Source organism: Kryptolebias marmoratus, linkage group LG3 (genome assembly GCF_001649575.2).
Source record: "Kryptolebias marmoratus isolate JLee-2015 linkage group LG3, ASM164957v2, whole genome shotgun sequence".
Taxonomy (NCBI): domain Eukaryota; kingdom Metazoa; phylum Chordata; class Actinopteri; order Cyprinodontiformes; family Rivulidae; genus Kryptolebias; species Kryptolebias marmoratus.
Window position 1 is genome coordinate 920,517 of NC_051432.1, and position 21,661 is coordinate 942,177.

The window sequence follows — 21,661 nt, forward strand, 5'->3', positions numbered from 1 at the left end:
ATTGTCTTGTTTCAGTTTAGTTTTTCCTGTTCATGTTTGCTGTCACTATTCACTCCTCCCCAGTGACTCTTTTGCCCCTGATTATCTGCCACGCCCATCTCCACCTGTAAGTCATTGTAATCACTCACCTGTGCCCACTTCCCATAATTATCCCCTGTGCATATAACCTGGTCATTTTCTCTCACACACTACTGGATCATTCCGCTTTGTCTGCTGTTGCCATGTCATGTTTAGTCCTGCTCTGTTTCTTGTTTTGGATTTTGTTATCGTTAGTTTTGCTGCCTCGTCAGCCCTTTTGTTTTGTCAGTTTATTTAAGTTAATAAATTAGTTTCCTTTTACATCATGAGTCTGCGTTTTGGGTTCGCTGCCATCTCCCCGCCTTCTGACAAGGCTACCCAGATCTCTATGAGAAGCACTGCAGTTCCCACTGGGACCAAAAATAATAACTTCAGTTTAATTCTCATTGAAATGTAGGAAGTTTGAAGCCATCCAAGCTTTTAACTCAGTGAGGAAGTCAAGTCATGGTTTTAAAGAAAAACAATGAATGTGCATGGACTGTAAATCAGAGTCTTCTGTGTAGGAATGAAATGAACAATTAAATTTTCTTAGGGTGAAGCCGAAGGGGAGCATGTAGATGGGGGAAAAAAAAATGGGAATAAATCCTTGGGGAACTCCACACAGGAGGGGGCAGAGGAGGAAACAGATTCTCCAAGGCTTGCCGACAGGTAAGACCTGAACCAGTCTAGTGCAGAGCTTTTGATACCACCTTGCTCCAACTGAAAGGTCAGAATACTGTGGTCGACTGTGGCAGTTGTCAGGTCTAAAATCAGAACAGCTAAGTCTTCTAAGTCTGTACCTAATAAAAGATCATTAAAAACCTTTAAAAGTGCAGTTTCTGTTATTTAAAGAGCTTTAAAAACAGATCTAAAAATTTTAAGTCTGTCTGCTTTTAAAAAGGACTGCAGCTACATAAATGCTATAATTTGTCAAATTTCTGATTCTTTTAAAAAAGGATTTTTTAAAAAAAATTGGCCTAATTTTAAAACCAACAACAAAAGAAATTGGCCAAAAATTTAAGACCACATGCAGAAACTGATTAAAGACAACAGAACTTGTGATAGGGGAACTTTTCACAGGTTTACAGAGGAGTTATCAATACGTGTAGATGGAGAGCTGTTCAGAACAGAGGTTATGGTTGGAGAAAAGAACCCTATTGTGGGAAATATTCACAATGAAATAGAAAAATTTAGCTTTTTCAGCTTTAACAATGTCCTGATACTTGCACAGACTCTCTCTTAACATAATAAAAGACACATGCAGTTTATCCCTTGTCCACTTGCATTCAGCCTTCCTACACTCTTGTCTGGCAGACGAGTAATTTCATTTATCAAAGGTTCAGACTTTGGTTTGGGTCACACAGTTTTAAAAGGAGCAACAACATCAAGAACATTTTGACATTTAAGATAAAAATTAGATGTAATCTCAATTTTAAGACCAAGGGGACACTTTAACAACTTAGCAAAGGCAACAGAATACTGTTCAGCAGATAATGTGTTAAGGCATGGCAATGACTGGTTGGAATAAAAGATTTAAAATCATGACAGTGCAAAGAGGTTTCGAACACCACAAGACGGTGATTAAAAAACACAGCATCACATAGTTCAGTGTTTAAAACAAGTAAACTAAAAGACAAGACAAGATCCATAGTGTGGTTGTGTTCTTTTGTTGGACCTGACACAGACTGAACCAGATTAAAAGAGTATAAGATTAAAAAAGACTTGGCACCAATGGCTTGGTGGAACAGCACACGTAAATGTTAAAATCACTGACAAATAAAACAATCATATTTTGGTATAAGTCCAGCCAAAAAGTCAGAAGTTGTTAATAAAATCCTTCTTATATTTCAGAGGTCTGTAAAGAGCAGCACAAAAAGTCGGGTTGGAGCGACCCAGCTCAAATGTAAGAAGTTCAAAGCTTGAATAAAAGTCAGGTAAAATTTTTGCAAGAATAAACTGTGATCAGAATTCAGATCAGGATCTGATCACAGTTTAAATCAACAATATGTGTTGTTGTTGAACAAGTTGAGCACCGTGGGACAGTCTGCACTGAAATAATTTATTCTCTCTAAGTGTTTTAAATATCATGTGTGGACATATTTTATTTTGTAATTATATATTACATTATGTGGGTTTTTATTTATTTAAGAGCTCATCATAGATTCCTTGTGTTCTTTGTGCATCGGAGAGACACCCTCTTGCTTAAGAAAGTAACAAAGTAATTTTTATTCAAAGTAAATTTTTAATGACTTACATTTTACTTTTACTTGAGTATATTTTTACACAAGTAACTTTACTTGTACTTGAGTAAAATTTCAACACATTAACTGTATTTTTACTTGAGTAGATTATTTTAATACTCTTTTCACTTCTGGCAGTTTGTGTCTAAGTATTCACCTCATGATTTGGTAGCTTTTAGAGTCACTTCTAGCAGCAGTAACTAAAAAAGTTGTTTTAATTTGACCTTTTCAGTGTCTCACAACATTGCAGATGATTACGACAATGGTTCAAATCATTGAGGTTTGCAGAGATTTCTTTTTGCATAGCTTTCCTAAAGGCCTACCATAGCATTTTATTCAAGTTGAGGTCTGGACTTTGACTGGGCCATTGCAACACCTTCATTCTTTCCATTTTCAACCACTCTACTGTAGGTTTTGTGCTGATGCTTGGTACAACTGTCTTCTCTCATCACCCAGTGTGGGCTAAGCTTTATCTGTCAACAGATGGGCTCACATTTGACTCGAGAATCCTTTTATCTACAGAGGAGTTCATGGTCAACTCAATGACTGCAAGGTGTCCAGGTCCTGTAGCTGCAAAACAAGCCCAAATCATCAACCCCTCCACCTTATTGTTTGAGAGCCTGTATGAGGTGTTTTTACTGATACCTGAAATATCTCAACTTTTGCTTTATCTGTCAAAAGGACATTGTTCAAGAAGTCTTGTGGTTCATTTAGATGAAACATTACAAACCTAAATTGCGCTGTGTTATTTTTAGAGAGAAGAGGCTTTCCTTTGTCACCAATTTCAAACAAGCCATATTTGTTCAGTTTGTTTTCTAATTGTACTTTTATTAACTGTAACCTTTAACCTGCTAACTTAGGCCTGGAGATTCTGAAATGGAGCTCTTCTTTTTTTGTAATTTCTCTGAGAATTGCACAGTCTGACATCAGGGTGAACTTGCTGGGACGCCCACTCTTGGGAAGATTGACAACTGTCTTAAATGTTTTTTGTTGTTTCTAACTTATAGTTAGTTAGTATGATGGATTCTAAATTGTTTTAACACTCCTGTAGCCCTCAAAAGAGAGAGAGGTGGAGCAGCCCTTGAACCTTTGGGTCAATTTGACCAGAAGGCCATGGGAGGGTTAAAACAGCCTTTCCCAGATTGATGGGTTGCATCAGTCACATATCTCAGATCACTGCTGATGTCTTTCTGATCTCAACTAAGGTTGTATTTATCTAATTTTAAGACCTGTTAAGAACCAGAGGATTATTTCTGTATTTATACAAAAATTAAAATTAAGACTGCTTCCATAGATTTTTTTGATGACTGCAAAAGCAACTTGACCTGCTTATGTTTTTACCTGTAAGTTGCTCTCATGTGTTCTGTTCAGTTGCTTTTTGGGTTAGGTTAATGTGAATGAGGGAGGTACAATGGAAGTGCTAATCATCAACATCTATTTTAACATCTATGTAAGTAGGTATATGAGACGAGGATATGAAGGACCGAAGAAGAAAGGGAAGGAAGTCAGGAGGGGGCATCCTCCCCCCAGTCATTGATTGTTGCTTGTTTTTTCGACTTGACCCTGTTGAACCACTGAGGTCAGCCATCTGTCTCTTGAAAACAACCCTGCTTCATCCTTCACTGCTCTCCTCCATCAACACCCATCTGTCTCTCTCTCTCTCTCTCTCTCTCTCTCTCTCTCTCTCTCTCTCTCTCTCTCTCTCTCTCTCTCTCTCTCTCTCTCTCTCTCTCTCTCACTCTTTTCTGTGTCTTTCTGCTATGCTAATAATCTGCAGCTGACAGTGGTGTCGTTGTTAAAGTTTGCTGGTATTTAGCACTGTAATTCCATAAAACATCCCAAGGAAATCACAGTAAGAAAAATCCAAATTAATAAGAACAGGGAAATCTATTAAACAAAATGTCAGCTGGCATTACAAGATATATTTTCAGCAGAATTTCAGAATAATTCATAGCTCTTATGTTAGCCTCTTGCTACATGGAAATCAACGCAACACAGAAAAATTAAAAGACCAGTACAGTGTGTTGTTCTCATTCAAGTAAAAATTTCATCTTTCATTAATCTAGGAAATTTTTGAGCCCTCTCTCAGTTCCACTGTATCTATGTCTTCTCTGATTGTTTGTGAAATGCAATTGGGTTTTTGGTGGGCATCAAATGATTTATTGGTCTGAATTAATTTAAACTGCCACCTGAAGGTGAAGGTTTAAGAGCAAAATAAAGAAAGGAAAGAAAAAAGGCTTTAGTCACTGTAAGTACTTGTTGGCCATTTGACCTAATCATTAAAAAATGATTCACAAAAGCATATAAATGTACATATAAATATATTTTAAACCCTGATTCTTTTTATAATAATGTACTTTAGTTCAGGGAACTGCAGGCTTTATAGTCAAAAGAGTCATTTCTGTATCCATAAAATCTGTTCACATCTACAAAATGTACTTGAAGGTTGAAATAAGGATAACACAACTCAACTGTTATGTAAATATTATACATAAAAATTTTACTTGTTTGTATTTTGAAATTACAGAACTATAATAATCTATTATTTCTCAGTATTTTTATATATTAGGACAAAGGTAAAGACCAAACCCTTGTGAAGAGGAGAACATTTTTTTATTCACATCCATATGATGACATTTATACACTAAATTATCAAAGGCTAAGTCTTTTTTACATTATGGGGGGAAAATTAAAAGGTGTTCCACTTTGAAATATTAAAGCTGATTGCATCCTAATAAATTATTAGTGAAGGCCAGTTCAGGCCAAGATTAGGCCTGTTTATTAGATATTTAACTGTGATTCCCTGACCTTCTAATAAAGGCAGCAGAAATTCCCATTTAATTTTAAATTTTATTTATTAGAATGACTTGTCATATTTTTGTAAAGTCCTTATTTTGACATTTCATGATTTATGAATCCGTTATGTGTGTGAAAAACTGAACTTTATTCCCCATCAGCAGCTTGCCTAATACTGTTAAAAGGGTTGACTTTTCTGGTTGATTTCAGAGAAAGATTAAAATTCATGGATGATGGATTAATGAAGTTGCTGACAAGCTAACAAATTATTAGCTCAAGTTGATCACACTGTTTTTCTTCTTGTAGTGTCACAGATATTTTCTTCACAGGAATCTTGCTAAATCGATCCTTTCCTTTTATAGATATCAATATAAATATTATTCACTCTTTGTCAATTTTGGTCAAAACTACAATGAGCCCCTGCAAAGGGACCAAAGAGCCACTTGTGGCCCCAGAGTCACAGGTTGCAGAGCCCTGGTTTAGTTGGTCAGTCTAAGTTAAACAGTGGTTTATGAGTTTATTTTCTAATTGTTTTTATCTTTAGTTGTAAAAATTACACAGCCTCCTAAATGTAAAAATTGTATTCAAACCAATTAAAGTATAGTCAGTTTTCAAATGAATTAATTTTATGACCCATCTGTGTGTGTAGGAGCACAGCGTGGAGAACGGTGGACACAGCCACGTGCTGTCGGAGTGTGAAGACTTCAAACAGGGCCAGTCACGGATCAGCCGGCTGGAGAGACAGGCCCGAGACTTCCTCAATGCTGTGTTCCACAGAAAAGGTAAGACAGACACCCTGCACTGTCCACTTCATCAGTCCACCTGCTTAGAGTCGTGGCATATGGTGGATATTTTTAAATTCAGTTTGATTGACTTCAGTGGGAATACATTACGAAAGTCTTTAATGCACTCAAGATTTTTATTGGCCTTATTAAATTTTGATCCAGAATACCAAATAAACCACTTAAACTAAGATTTGAAAGCATTTCGTAACTGAATGTAATGGACTAGTTTTGAACTAACCATATTTTTGTTGCTTTTTATTACCACATCCTGAAAACTGGCCATTGATTTAGAAAATTATTAAACCACAAAGATCACTCTAACACTCATCAGTGTGTTAGTTTTTCCCAAGCAGGTTGCTGTGGAAACTAATAGATGCAGTAACTTGTTGGCTTAACTTAAAAATATACTAAAGGGTCAATGTATCAGTTTGGGAGTGGTGCGTATTCCTGCTTTAAATGACAGTTGTGTAGTTGAGCTAAAAGTGGACAGAAATTAAAATCCAGTGCCTATTTTAGTATTTGACTGTGAAAACTGATATACTAGCTTAGTAAGCTTGTTTCTGTTTTTTTTTTTTGTCCAGTTCTTGTCATGTTTACTAAGCAAAACCAAGTGAGACTGTGTTGGAGGTCAATTTAAATGAATGTGTTAGAATTAAAATTAAGTGACTAATATTATACAGTGGATGATTACAAAGTTGGGTAATTGGACTGTCTTTCAAGTTTTGTCAGATCTGTTTAAGGTACACAAACAATAAACTACATCAGCAATTATAGGTCAACCAATATGTGTTTTTCTGTGGCTAATGCTAATAATCAGAGATCAATAGTTGTTATACAAAGCCACTTTCTCCTCTTTTTTATTTTTTTTCTTGCCAATACGTTTTCTTTATCAGGCATAAATACACTGCCTATAAAAGGTATTCACCCCCTGGAAGTTTTATGCTTTTATTGCTGTCATAAATCAATCATGAACAAAATAAATTGGACTTCTTTCAAAAAAAAAAAAATACCTTAATCAAAGTGAAATCATTTTTTTTACAAAGTAATACCAATTACATAAAAATATGTAATGTACAATAAGTGACTACATAAATATTCACCCCCTTTTAAAGTGACTAATTAATTTTAAAGTCCTAATTCAAGTCCAAGAAAAGATTATTGAAATGTACATGTGAGACGTGTGTAAATCTACCAAGAGCAGGCCGTCCTCACAAACTGAGTGCCCCTGAAGAAGGAGGACATTGAGAGAGAGCACCAAGACACCTGGGAGCTCTCTGAAGGAGGTCCAAGCTTCAGCAGGTGAGATGGGACAGACTGAGCTCCAACATCTGATGTCCTGGTTCTTCATTCTGAGATTTATGGGAGAGTGGAGAAGAGGAAGACTGTTGAAGAAAACTCAGATTAAATCTTTACTAAAGTTCGGCAAATTCTAGCTTTCTTCAATAGAAATTTTACTTCACTTTGACACTGAAGGTACTCATTTATTTATTTGTAAAAAAGATTAATTTATACTACACATGACTTAAAAAGCATAAATGTCCATGGGGTGAATACTTTTTATTGACACTATATAGCATAATTGCTTCACTTAAATACATATTTACTAAACAACATTTAAAGGAATTTAGACTCTTAAAAATATACTGTATACAGAGCTGCAGTGAACTGACTGTAGCAGCTGCTGCTGCATCTTCTTCATTTTACTCAATAATCAGCTAGGTCTGCAGAGGCATGGCCAATAGCTTATTTAAAAAGTGACAAATATCAACCAAATAATTATTTGACTGATTAATCGACCTACCTCTGTAGACAGTTTTCAGTCACTGATTTGTGATCAGGGTCTTCATAAGGCTACTAGGTTGTGCTTTTGTGGGACTTAAATTAATGTATCAAGTAATGATAGCCATTGTAAGACAAGTTAGGGTGGCTCAGCTGAGCACACTTTTTACCACAGCCTTCAGTTGTTGTCATTTTAGATTCTCTGTTCTTTGGACCCAGTTTAAAAGTGGGTGTGCAATAAATTAAACATTCAGCTATTTTTGAAGAGATAATCGACAACTCTCACAGTTTCAACTATGAAATAGTTTGATTTTATTCCTGAGGCAGGTGCAATGGAATGAAATCTGTTCAAAATATGTAAGTTCAAAGTTTATTAAATGTTAAATATCGCAGTGTGAGCATTTTAGGTTTTAAACATCTTCCAAAAAGAAAACTTACTGTACAAAGAATTCAGTTCAGTTCTGTTTATTTATATTGGGTCAAGTCACAGCAAAAGTCATCTCAGGGCACAAAACAGATAAAACAAAAATAAATTGCAAATCATAAATCCAATTTCAGTTCAAAACAGTTCCAAATCCAGTTGAGGACAATTCAATCCAAATATAATACAGCACAGTCTCATTCAATATGTTGTGAAGTGCCAATTAGGAAAACAGTGGTCTGTCAAAGTGAGCCAGCAGATTGCATTGAATCGTCACTTCAACGCAATCCTACCATCATGAGCAGCATGTTGTTGATAGTGGAAAGGAACAACTCCAATAACCACCAGAAGAACCAGAACCAGGCTCAGTATGGGCAGCCATCTTCCTTGAAAGAACAGAGCAGATCTCTGATATTAAATTAAGCAATAAAAATTAAGTATTCTCTCCCTGGTTGGAAGAGAATTTTATTTAATTTTATCTTTCATACAACCTTAATCTGATCGACTCATTGGTCACATTATTTGTCAACAACCTTGCTGACAATAAAAACTAGAAATCAGATAAACCGAGTGCTCATGGTGGAAGATCTGGCCCCTTTACTGTTTAAACAAAAATCCACTAAAGCTTTCCAGTCACACCTGTTTTTTTAAAAAAGAAACAGGTTTGATAAGATAACACTGTAAAGAGGAGTACAGTCGAAGAGCATCCTGATTGCTGCATGAACACTCTGCTCCTGATTGGTTATTAGACTGTGTACTCTATTTGTGTACTCTGAGGCTAGTGAAATCCTGAGCTGAAAATCAAAGAAGAATTGAGACATTTCAGACAAATTTAAGCTAGCTTCTGTTTAATTTAAATGACTGTTGCATTTTTTGAAGAATCTAATTCAGTGGGCTTTTAGAGTTTCTGCTTTTCATTATTTGACAAATGTTTTAGCCGCTCTGTCATTTCTTGTAAAAAGCACTCTTACCTGTGTCTTTAATGTTCAGTTAGACTTCCTAAAGTGCATTTGGATTAATTTTAGTCCTGTTTCACACAATATGCAGACCATATATAATGTTGCACATGATCCATTATTCTGCAGTTCAGATTGAAGAACATTATCATATCAGCGGGCTCCTAATCCCTTTTAAACTAATAACGTTTCGTGTTGTGTCTCGAAGCTGCTTGCTGTTTTGTAATGGAGGGAAATCTGGTGCGCAGAACCGGTTGAATGTTTTATGTTTTCCAGGAGGGAGGAAACAGATATTTGTCCAATCAATCTTCTGCCCTAATCAATCCGGCCTCACCCACACAGGCAGAGCTCCCTGTGGAGAAGCTATTTTTAGACCGATAACAGTCACTGAAGAATAAACTTGATGTGTTCCACTTGTGCACAATGACACAAGGACACACTTAACGGGGCGTGCAGACAGTAGCACCTGTTACTGAGCAACTAAGCACAGAAACTCTGTGTTGTTATTCACCAACCAACAACAGAAAGAAACATGTTACAATTTCTTTTTAGTGCCTCATCATGTTTTTGGTCAATGTTTACTGCAACATATGAGCAGGTGCTGGTCAATTCGTACCTTAGCCAAATCATATCCCTGCTTCATACCGAGCAGTTGCTATTTTGTTCAAAGTGCTAACCGTTTCTTACTAGTGCTGGTCAGTTACTGACTCACTCAAGTTAATGATCCAATTCCTCAAACTGAATCACAACTCACAAGTCTGAGGTCTCAAGTAAGCTGGATCCTACATGTCCTGTCGCAGACAACAGCTAAGTCCATGACTTAGCAAACTCACAGAAAACTATTACTTCAAGCAGCTAACATCGGGGTCCAAGCCCCTTGACCCATTCAGTGAACTTAATTTACCAGCTCTATTTCGTACACATTGACTTACATTTCATTCCATTAGGGTACAAAACTGTGAACTTACCATATGCATGAATCCTTGCAAACCTTCACAGGATCATCCATCCATCCATCCATTTTCTTTACCCACTTTTCCATTCCGAGTCATGAGATGCTGATGCCTATCTCTAACAGTCACTCTGTGAGAGATGGGGTACACCCCGGACAGGTCACGACTCCATCACAGGGACACATCAAGACAAATGAGACAAGCAACCTTTCACACTCATACTTAGGAACAATGTAGAGTTACCAATTAACCAAACATGCATGGTTTTGAGACAAAAAACATAGACAGATGGAAACTGGAGTACCTGGAGAAAACCCACACATTCAAGGAGAGAACATGCAAACTCCACACAGAAAGGTGATCCTATGACCTTTTCACTGTGAGGTGACAGCTCTCACCACTGCTCTGCAGTTGTGCCGCCAAACAGTATCAAACTGCGTTTTTGTCAGCATTTTTCTATACCATAACCATAATGTGCATATATTTGTAACAAACATTTATGATAAAAACATACTTGTTAAAAACAGTAAAGGTAAACAAATTAAATTATCATATTATTTCATGGTTTTAATTGAACAGTGTTTTTATATATTTTTTTTAATGATATCCAGGGTTACTTAGAAAACATCTGAAGCTACAGCCTTAAATGGCCAGGCCTAACCAGGCTAATGATAATAATAATGATTTAAGACATAGCATTTCTTAAAGGAATTTCTACCACTCATTGGCTTTTCTTGTAATAAAGGTTCAAATTAAGATTATCTTATGTTTGGGAGAGGACAGAGTTAGAGCTGTGATGGTCAAATCTTTAAAATGAGGTGTGACAACATCATACGCTTCTGCATGATCTGTTAGCGTTCAGAGTAAAAGGTAGGAATGAAGTTGTTTTTAACAACAGGAATGTCAAAATAAGCAATTACAGTTTAAGCAGGAAAAAGTTTTCACTAAGAAAATACCTTTTTTAACTTTCTTTTAAACAGGGACAATAGATGTAACATGTTAATGCAACTGTTGTCCTATAAATATTGAGATTAGGATTAAAATACATTTTTTCTTATAAAATTGAATTATCTGTATTGAAAAATGAAATATCAGGACATAGGGAGAGAAAAGCCGCAAGATCCTTTTGGTAAGTTCTTCAAAAGCCATAGCTCTTGTGTACCTTTGTACAGCTCTGTAGTGTTACACCACAGCTATTTTCGAACAAAAACGCCATTCTGCCACAGCACACTGGAGTTTCCCCAGGAGGTTTCCCAGGGTGGCAGCCTGCACCTGTCAACAGGGAGCTGTATAATTAGGGCACATTTTCAGCATACTAACCCGCTCCCTGGAGGTTGTACGATATTAAACACCCCCTTTAATGAATATCAACCAATCCTGTCAACCTTCAGGGTGGGACGTGTCAAAGTTAGTGACTGGGAACAAGGTTCACCGAACAAAATGGCTCCTCATTATTAGCTGCTGGCTAAAATGGTAAAAACAAAGCGTCAGGCATCTTTTAGCAGAGTCATAGTTAATCAGCTGCAGCCAGGAGAGTGGTGGACATTAAGATGATGCTGTATTGCATATTCCTATGGGTTTTAATAAGAGCAATAGGAAGAGAGTTTGGGCTTTTTGTTCAGATTTTCAGAGTGAGTCGTTTTGTAAGATTCGATACACAGTGTGATGGTTTAAGTGAAAAACAGAAGTCAGACAGCAGAGGATTAGTCAGTTTATAGTAACATATGGTAACACTAAGAAAATGCTGCTATAGAAGCTACATTATGAATCTGAAGTAGATTTATTTTGTTGATTCAAACACAAAGTTTACAGTTTGTCCAGTGGTCATTCATATCTAGTGGCAGGTTTGATGTTAATTTCTAAAAGTATCTAACAGATCTGTTCTGCAAGCATATTTGTAAATGATCAACAAAAAAATTGTTGACAGCTATTTTCATGGTTTTACTGAATATTAGTTACAGAGTTTATGTTTTTTTAAGTAGGAGGGTTTTATAGTCCCCTGCTGCCGAAAGTGTTTTTGCTCCTTTGTGTTTGTGGGTGTGTATGTGTTTGTCTGCCTGGTTAACGAAATATCTTATGAACCACTGGATGGATTTTAAGGAAACATTCACAAAGTAACCACTGGGTGCACATCTACAACTGATTACCTGAGGAACAGTATTACATAAATGAAGGAATTAAGATAACAGAGTTAACAGGAGGCCTGCTAGGAAAGCAGATGACAGGAAAATAGCAGCTTACACCTGCTGTATGTTTGGTGCTTTAACCTGACTCAGTGGTCAGGATTACAAGCAATGCATCCTGTATCCACAACACATGTCATTTTGGGATCATGTCTGCACATTTCAGGATTACAGTTGTGGGCTAATGCATAATATGAAGGATTTAGGTTTTGACTCACATTAATTTAACCAAATAATATATCAAATGGTTTTGAAGTGGTAGGTGCAGCTGAAATATCTGAGATGAAGCCAGATTGTGATGCTATTAACAACAGGGTTGCTATTGTTGCTTTTTGACAGTGTGACAGCTGAGTACAAAACAACCCTAAGACACAGAAAAATAAAAATAAACTAAAACTTTATTAAACAAAAGGTAAAGGAGGCAATAACAAGAAAAAAACATCCTATGAAATCAACAAGAAAGCCATCTATCCTCTAGGAGTAGAAACGAAAGAACCACACACAAAGCAGGGAGCAATCTATAGGATCTGACAAGTGAAATAATAAGCAAAGAATTATTTACCAGGGAGTGGTGATTACTGAAACTAGGAGAAAGTGAGGTAATTGGGCAGATGAGATGCAGCTGTGAGATGTAGAGGAAACCGGGAGCTGAGGGAACGATGGGCAGGGATACAGGGAGCAAAACCACAGGAAACACAGGAAACTGTCCAAGTAAAACAACAAGAAGCTTGACAAATGAGCTAGAATAAAAAGTAAAAAGAGCCAACAAAAACAAACATAAAACCCCAAGTTTCTGACAAGCTAAAAAAAAAAAGCCCGTCCTAAAACAGATTTGATTTATAAATAATCGTGGAGCTCCAGTTGTTTGAAAATTTCTCTGAAAAATGTAACATAAAACAACTAGCAAAGCCTTCAACATTTCAAAAAAAGCCTCACACACTGTTTCCAGTCTTAATATTTTATAAATAAAAGCACAAAGCCTAAATAATAAACAGTTTAGCAAATAAAAGAAGCAAAAACTACAAGAAGCTGCAAACACATACTATGTTTTTGTTTGTTTTGAGAAATAATTACATGCTTCTTGAAATCAATAACTATTTTTTTTCTTTTTCTTTTTGTGAAGTTACTTATTGATCTTTTTTTAGCAGTACAGAGTGCTACTGTAACTGGAGTTGAGAAAACTGTGATGTCTGTCCATATATGTCAGTCTGGGCAGATAGACTCAAATGTAATAAAGTGCAGTGTTGAAGGGTGAAAACAAGACCCAATCTTGCAACACAGAAGGAAAGGCTATAAAGTTTCCATGTGAGGAATGACAGGCAATAATCTGCTGTTCAGACTGATATCATGGTGCTTTCAACATGGTCAATAGGCAGGATTAAGCGCAGCTTCAGTGTGATTTTTGGATTATTTCAGTATAGTATCAGGATTAGATTTCCAGGATGAAATGGGATAAATAAGCAGCTGAACATATCAACAACTGAACAAATTCCTCGAGGACGGAACGCTGATATGTTTGCTCCTGTGTATTTTTCTCTCCCCAGACCTCCCAAGTTTCTCAGACCCTCACATTCCTCTAGTGGCTCGTGAGATCATGCAGCGAATGATCCACCAGTTTGCTGCCGAATATACCTCAAAAACTACTCAGGACGACCCGCCCCTGCCCAACGGCACCATGAAGGACCAAAGCCTGCCGAGAGCGGCGTCTCTGGCCCCAGCCCCCAGCTCCCCAGCCGGGCCCGCGCCAAGCTCCCCTCCGTCGTCTGCCTCCTCCTCTCCATCCCCAACCCCAGGAGCGGGCTTCAGCCCCACCTCCGCTGCTGCTACCTCAGCGCCCGCCTGCATCCAGAGCAGCAACGGAATGGGAGCCAGCAACGGCGGGGGAGGAGGGGGCACAGCTGCTGCCTCTGCACAAAACCCTGTCCTCAGTAAACTTCTCATGGCCGACCAGGACAGCCCGCTGGACCTCACTGTTAAAAAGAACCAGACTGACCCAGAGCCTAGTCAGCAAGGTGAGAGCGACATCACACACAAGCACACACACACTTGTTTTGTGAGTTTTGAGTTGACTGTCAGTTTGTTTTTATTCATCAGAGGGTCGCCCTAAATTTAGATTAACAAATCTAATTTAGTTTTTGTATTGAACATTGGATATGACAATAAGGCCTATCACTGACTGTTTTTATTTCAGTAATTTAAACAACTTTTTTTCTCCAAAAATAATATAAATATAATAATTTAACATTATTACAATTATATAATTGCACTGTAATGTTGACAAATGTTCTTTTAACTTAGCCTACACTCACATCATATATGACTTATATATATTGTTTTAAGTAGTGCATATGGATTTCCCTGATTTAAATTTTTTAAATTTAGCTAATATTTTTACACAAATTAATCTCTTTAAACAGGCAGAAGTCAGATGCATCCAGTAAAGCAGGACAATAATGCAGGTGTTTTGTTGAGATCTGTTCCCCAACTAAGTATGGATTATTAGCCTACAGGATGTGTTTCTTTTGCTACAACAACAAAAAAGGAGACATTTAGCATTTTATTTTAAAACTGTTGCTTAAAACAACAGAGAATAAAAGGAAAACAGAACATAGCTGGTGGGGTATCAGATCTTGACAGGGAGATTTAAACTTGTTCACTTAAAAATAATATATAAACGAGCATTCTCGCTTATAAAAACCTAAACTGTGGGCTATAGTGACCTGCTTGCAGCAGCTGATGCATCTTCATTTTCCTATTTGGTAATTGATTCTGTATATACAGGCATAGGTCATTGTCATTTTTTTTGTTTGATGGTTTGTTGTTTTTTTGTTTTTAAGGAGGCAATACTGACCAAATAAAATTGATCAGCTGATTAATTGGTCTATCTTTATGTTTATTTTAACAAATTAACAGCCAGATGACTGCACATGCAGTTTTATTTTCTGCACACATGGTGGGAAAAACATCCTTAGCACATATGGACAGATCTCTGAAAACCCTAAATGTTTCAGATGGCACCTGTGCAGCACAGTTGGAAATCTAGCTCTGTGTTTAGATTCTGTTTAATCAAACCAAACCAGCAGGGGTCTGCAGTTTGATCACCACAAATGATGCAGGTCTGAAGCTGCAGCTTACTATTTCAACTCTCAGCCACAGTGTGACTGGTCACACTTTAATACCAGCTTTTTGGAATCTGCTTACACTAAGCCTCCTTAATTTTTACAACAGACCTGCAGGCATTTACTGTACACCCCCTTCATGCATCTCTCTCATTCTGTCTCAGTTTCGCACGCACTAACACAAAATGCTTCTTTGGAGCAACTCTGACTCACATTATAGTAATAGAATGATTATGTTTACAGCATTTTTAAAATATTACACAATAATTGAATTTTCAAGAGCAGAAAACAAGCCTTAGTATTGATTTAGTGATCAATAACCTGTCAAGGATGTGTGTCTACTGATCATTATTCCAGCCAAAACAATCAAACTCACCAAATCTGTATTAGAAATGCATTACTGTGCTGCATGAACATACATGTTGATGAAGAAAGATTTTTACTTCCTGTGGTTGACTACAACAGTAACTTTGGAAGCTTATCAGTCCCACCAAGGTTCTACATGAGAAGGCTGTGTGTTTGGAGATGTAAAAGGGATTTTTTATGTTCAGTAACTCAGAGGGGCTTCATTCGTGTAATGTGTAAAGTATAACTGAACTTGGCCCAAACAGTGTATACATACGGTCCTTGGTTCTTACTTATGAGTTTGCCTCATGTGCATGTTAAAGATACACACATGCTGCCCCACACACAATCAGATTAATCTTTTTCCTGTGTAGGATATGACTGTTTCCCTTTTTAATATCACCTAATGTAGCCCCTGAAGATTAGCGAGGCAGTACATGTCCTGTGTCCATATGGGGTTGTCTGTGTCAGAGGAGTCAAAAGGTCAGCAGGCCATCTCCTCATGGATTATATCCACTCTATAGAATTTTTTTTCTGTTCACACTATTCCCTTTTTTTATTTTATAGAAGCTGCTTTGTATATATAAAAAAAAAATAGGAGTTGTAATGTTTTTTTATGTGTGTAGTTTAAAATTTAGACACAAATTCACCAAGAGATGTGCATGTTTTGCCAGCAAAATTAGGATTTTGTATAACTGTCTAGTTCACAAAGCACTCACAATGGGAGATGTAGGCTTCAAACTATGCTGCAAACCTACCACTCACTCTTTGTGCAGATTGCTTACATTTAAATTGAATAATATGCATACATTCAAAAAAACAACAACCATATTTATTTGAATCACTGCCAGGGCAAAAAGTGTCTGATTCTCAAGAAACAGCATGGTTTGAGAATCTCTGTGTAAATATTTATCACCTCCTGAGAGCTGGTGGTATTTCTGTCTCAGGAGAAGAAATAGAAGAAGAGGAGCAATCTGATGCACTGTTACCTTCACAAAAAAACCAACAAGCATGTCAGGGAAAAGTAATTTTTATTGTTCTTTTATTTTTAGTGACTGTCAGACATTGTTTCATCTGCAAACAAACTGTCTAAAATTGAGTAACCCCCCTCCCCCCAACAATCTGCAGCCACACTGAGGGCAAAGGGAGGTCTAATCCTCCCCATGAAGAGAGAAGGTGCAGTGCTCATCCTTTCTCAAGTTATTCAGTGAAAATAAGAGGATGTAGTGATGGTCAAGAAAGTACAAAATGTTGCTTATTGATTTAGAAATGCCCTCCTGAATGATGGTCTGCCTTGTTACCATCAGATGTTTTTCATGCAGTTTTAAGGAGAGTCATTCTACTTCACTCTTTAAACATCTGAAGCTCACTGTGGGGAAACGTTTTTCTCTTCCTGTCACTTTGTCACTGGTTGTGTTTGGGGTGGAAGGTCATATTTAGCAAGGACTTTGAATTCTGATGCAAAAAGAATGCAAATTGCTCATACCTATTGAACTTGGTGGGTGTGTTTGCACCAGCATATAACTGTGGCTAATAATTGCTTTGTGAGTGCAACAAGATGAAGATGTAACAGAAAGCAGGTGCAGATGATATACAAAATATGAAAGAAAAAAAAGGGGAATTTATGTGTGAATGTTTTGCTTGTTATTGCCAGCTACCAAAAAGTCAAATGTGGGTGATGATGCTTTTACCGATGTCTGTCATGTTAGCAAAATATGTCATGAACCACTGGCCAGATTTTAATGACACTCCCAGAAAGTTATCTTTTGACTGAATAACTTTTGGAGTCACCTTAATCCTTGGTGGTCACCATAGCTAATCTACTTTAGCAAACACATAAATGGCTATAACCAGTCTGTTTTACAGGTATTGAACTCAAATTTGGTGTGTTAGTAGCTGGGGCTTATCCCCAACTCATACTCCAAGTGCTAACTCAAGAACTTTGATTCAAACCTTATGCGTAACTATTAGAGTCAACCCTGGTTTTGTTAGAAAACATCTCATGAACCACGGGATAGATTTTAATAAAACTTTCAGAAAGTAATCACTGGGTGTATGTCTACAACTTTTAAAGTCGGTCTAATTTCAGGTGGCTGTCACAGCCAACTGACCATAAAAAACACAAAAATGTCAATTACTCACTCAAATCAGGTGTGGTAGTAGCAGAGAGTCTTTCCCAGCATATACGTTGAGCATGAGCGCTTGGAATATTGTGTGAGAGTGTGCATATCATCATTTATAAACTTTGACCAAAACAGCTTTAACTTAACATAAGATCATCTTAGTTTAAAACTCTGGCCTGAAAGGCAGCGGGGGATATGTATTTTTTTTTTTTTTTCGAGGAATGCTAAGCCTTTAGTTAACCTTTTTTTTTTATATTATTATTTTTGCAGCTTTTTGAAACAATGTCCTTCGATCATGTTCACACTTGGTTTAGAAAACAAACTCCCTAAAGTCAAGGACCAAATAAATTAGCTAGATATTTATCATATATTACTATTTCCAAAAAAAAAAACCAGAATAAGTTGTTCTCATTCAATTCAGTTGTTATTAATGTAGCACTATTCAACAACCAGTCATCTCAAGGCGCCTCAAAATACAATCAAGATTTTCTTTTTAAAGACCTACCTTGTTTACTCTACTTTTTGCCAAATCTTTTCCTCATATATGTGGTGACCTTTTTTGTCAGAAAAACATGTTCACAAATAAACAACATTTCTCATGTCTCCCGTTGCGATGTCTCCAAGACTTCATTTTCACAGACAGCCCACTTGATCTGAGACACACACAGTATTTGTTTGCCTTTTCTTGGCCTTTTAATTCCTGAAATGGAAACAGGTAGCCTTCCATGCCGACACACAAGCAGACAAGTCGTTCTCAGAGCTGTTAATGAACAAGATGCCGATTCACTAATAAGCAGAACAAACAGGCTGACAGCAGGGATGTCTCACTGTAGAGGTCAGTTCTACAAATGCTGAATGTGAACAATGTGTGAGTGATATGATTTATTTACTGACTTATGTAGAACCCCATAAGTAGTGGGTTTTTTTTAATGAATCTCCAAAACTAACAAGCACTGAAAAAAATAAAATAAAAAATTACCTCAAAAGTTAATACCATGCAATGTGATTTCTAACATCCACTCAGGGATATGGTATGGTTGCCATAGTAACTAGCTTCCTGCAGGTAAATCAAATTTTGATTGCACTCTAAAATATTGTATAGGAAGGCATTAAACATGGCTGATGAAAATCAGAGGAGCCGAGGCAGTGTAAAGAAGAGAACAAGTGAGTGCATAATGTGAAAAAAGAACAGCCAGATAAAAAGATTAGCTTTTCACATAAGAATGTCGAATGACGAAAGGTCTGACTTTCTTTTTGACTCTTTAAATCTTTTCTATTGCATATTTCTTTTTTTGAGGACAGTTTAAAAGGGACTTTACAAATGAAGTTGGGTTTTGATTGTCATGCTTTTAGTTGCAGTATTGTGTATAATCAAGAGTCTTCAATTCTGTCTTCTTTGATTTAAAGTACTTGGTCCTGTTTTTGTTTTCTATGCCTGCATTTTTGGTAACAAAAGCCTATTTTTTTCACTAAGTTTTCAAGGAACATATTGTATAAGGTTCCCTGTGTTTTTATGTCAATGGTAAAAGGTCTGTTTTTATACAGTACCTTTCAGCTTTGTTGAGGAGGGAGGATGGGGGTGGAAGGGGTTCTACAGAGAGCCTGAATCTCTTCTTTCTCTGAGCTTTGATTTTCCAGAGGCAGAGCCGATGTGAAGCCAAGTCATGGTGTCAGTCTAAATGTCTTTTTCATTATATCTAGTATATTATCAAATTGAACAAATAATGTGACCATAATAATACATCAAATATGAGCTAAGCTTCTATGGCTGCTTCAGCTTCACATTAGTGTTTTGGTTTGGTCTTAAATCTGTGGTTTGTTTGTTGTCTTTTTTTTTTTAATCTATTTTTATTTATTTTTTAACCCACTCGTGTGTTGTTGTCCTCAGATGGCGTCTTGGACCTCTCCACTAAGAAGAACAACAACAATGGAGGCAGCCCCAAAACCTTGCTCAGCTTCACCCCAGCTCCTGGGGCCAAAGGGTAAGATAAGTCAGCCTAAATGTCTTATTTTAAAATGATAAACAGGTGCAGCTGTTTTATTCCATTGCTATGCACAGCAGTGATTCTCAACTGAGTGAATCTTGGTCTAGTTTTCAGTGAGTTGCAGGCCTTTGCCTGTGTTTAAAAAACAAAAAGGCTAAGAAAAAACACAAGCAATCACATTGTTATATGAGTCTTTTGACTATTGCTTGAATAAGTGACTAAATATTTTTAATAAGACATTGTTTGTTATATATATTCAGTTTTTGGGTACTCAGCTAAAACTATGTATTTTCAGTCTTTTTGAAACTACTTCTCAGCAGTTGGATGTTTTTATTTCAGAGCGACACTGACCACTGATCAGTGCCGCTGTCTCGTTATCCTAAGGCTGCAGGTTTGAGTCCAGATTGTGTCATGAAGGGCATCCGGCATAAAACAACTGTCAAATCTTTTGTGCAAAGTGTGCTTTCTGTGGCAACCCTTGAAGAAGGGAGCAGACAAAAAAAAAGCATTGTTGAGTCTGCTAAAATAGGTTGACGTTATTAAAGTGAAGAGTTTTGGTTTTAATTAAAATTAAGCTAATTGAGTGAAAAAAGGAGTATTTCTCTGTTTTGCATCACCACTTTCTGGTCAATTTGGCAATTTTGCATCAAAAATTTAAATTAGTTATTTGGAATTCAGAAGTTACTTATGCTTTTATTAAAGTTGGATTTTACTCATTTTTATAAATTATTTTAAACCATACCAATCATTTTTCACAAATACATCATAAGTTTGAAGGTTTTTTTTTTGTTTGTTTGTTTTTTTACCTGCCAGTCAAAGTGGAAGGATTGTTTCCTCCAAAAGTAGGTGGGAACACTGTACAGAGGCTAAGTATCACTACCACTATCATGTTAAGCTTCTATATCTTGTTTGACCAAGACTTAAATTACCAACAGATATCAACAGTTTTACTGTTTACTTACAGTAACAATCCTCCTCTCTGCATAGACTGTATATAGATTTCCACTAAGTATATAGATTTCCAGCACGAATCAAACTGTGCCTCTTATTGGCTCTTTGTGCTGACTTTCTATTATCAACCAATGTCCTGTTAGTAATTTAGCTTAAGATTTGGTTGTAGGCTAAAGTTGGTGACACTGAGTACTCACAAGTTTGTGAGAAGAGTACAGGCCCACTTCAAGTCACTGTAAAAAAAAAAAAAAAAAAAAAAAAAGAATTACATAAAATGGCTATAAGTACTTGACACCTCTGTGGTCAAAAACTACATATAGTTAAAAATGCTAACCAGAAATAAAATGTGTAATGTACAGTATGTTTCTGTACTGAGCATTTGTCTTCTGTTTCAGTATATCCTAAGGTGTATAATCATTGGGAGTCACACTGTCCTTTTATGGAAAATGGCAGACCTTTGTACTTGAATGCTTCTGGTGTGATGATGTGATGAACAGATAGACTCAGACAAAGCAACTTTTTAATTGACCTCTGTATTCTTCTAAATAAGGGTAAAATTAGTTGGGTTTATACCATGCTTGCTAGTTACTAAATCAGTTAAAGCAGAGTTAGGTAGTTGTAAAAGTTACATGTGTGTTAATCAACACTGTAAAACTGGAATTAAAAAGTGCTGTGTATGAAGGAGCTTTTTGAGATCAGATGAGTTGTCGACTTTTTGGCGTAGAACCAGCATGCATTTCTCAAATGAAAGTTGTTAGTCTTCTTCAGTACTAAATGCTGTGCAGTAATGTGGCCTGAGGTGATGATGTCATGCTTACAGTCAGATTCATGTCTGTGTCCATCTGTCAAACCAAAGTCTGGCTTTTTGTTTTTTTCCAGCAAACATTGATTTCACAGGTTGAGAAAACAGGCATCGCTGGCTAATTCTCTCAGCTGCAGCATTAATGTCCTTAAACTGGCAAAATATT

The 21,661-nt window shown here is 36.7% G+C and overlaps 1 protein-coding gene across 1 annotated transcript in view; it reads left to right on the forward strand.

Moving 5' to 3' along the window:
* Window positions 1-21,661, forward strand: part of lcor (ligand dependent nuclear receptor corepressor) — a 123,832-nt gene that overhangs the window by 87,433 nt on the left and 14,738 nt on the right. The window contains exons 4-6 of the mRNA XM_017435580.3: window positions 5,743-5,875; window positions 13,715-14,182; window positions 19,646-19,739. Coding sequence (XP_017291069.1) covers window positions 5,743-5,875; window positions 13,715-14,182; window positions 19,646-19,739 — 695 coding nt within the window. The remainder of the gene's footprint in view (window positions 1-5,742; window positions 5,876-13,714; window positions 14,183-19,645; window positions 19,740-21,661) is intronic.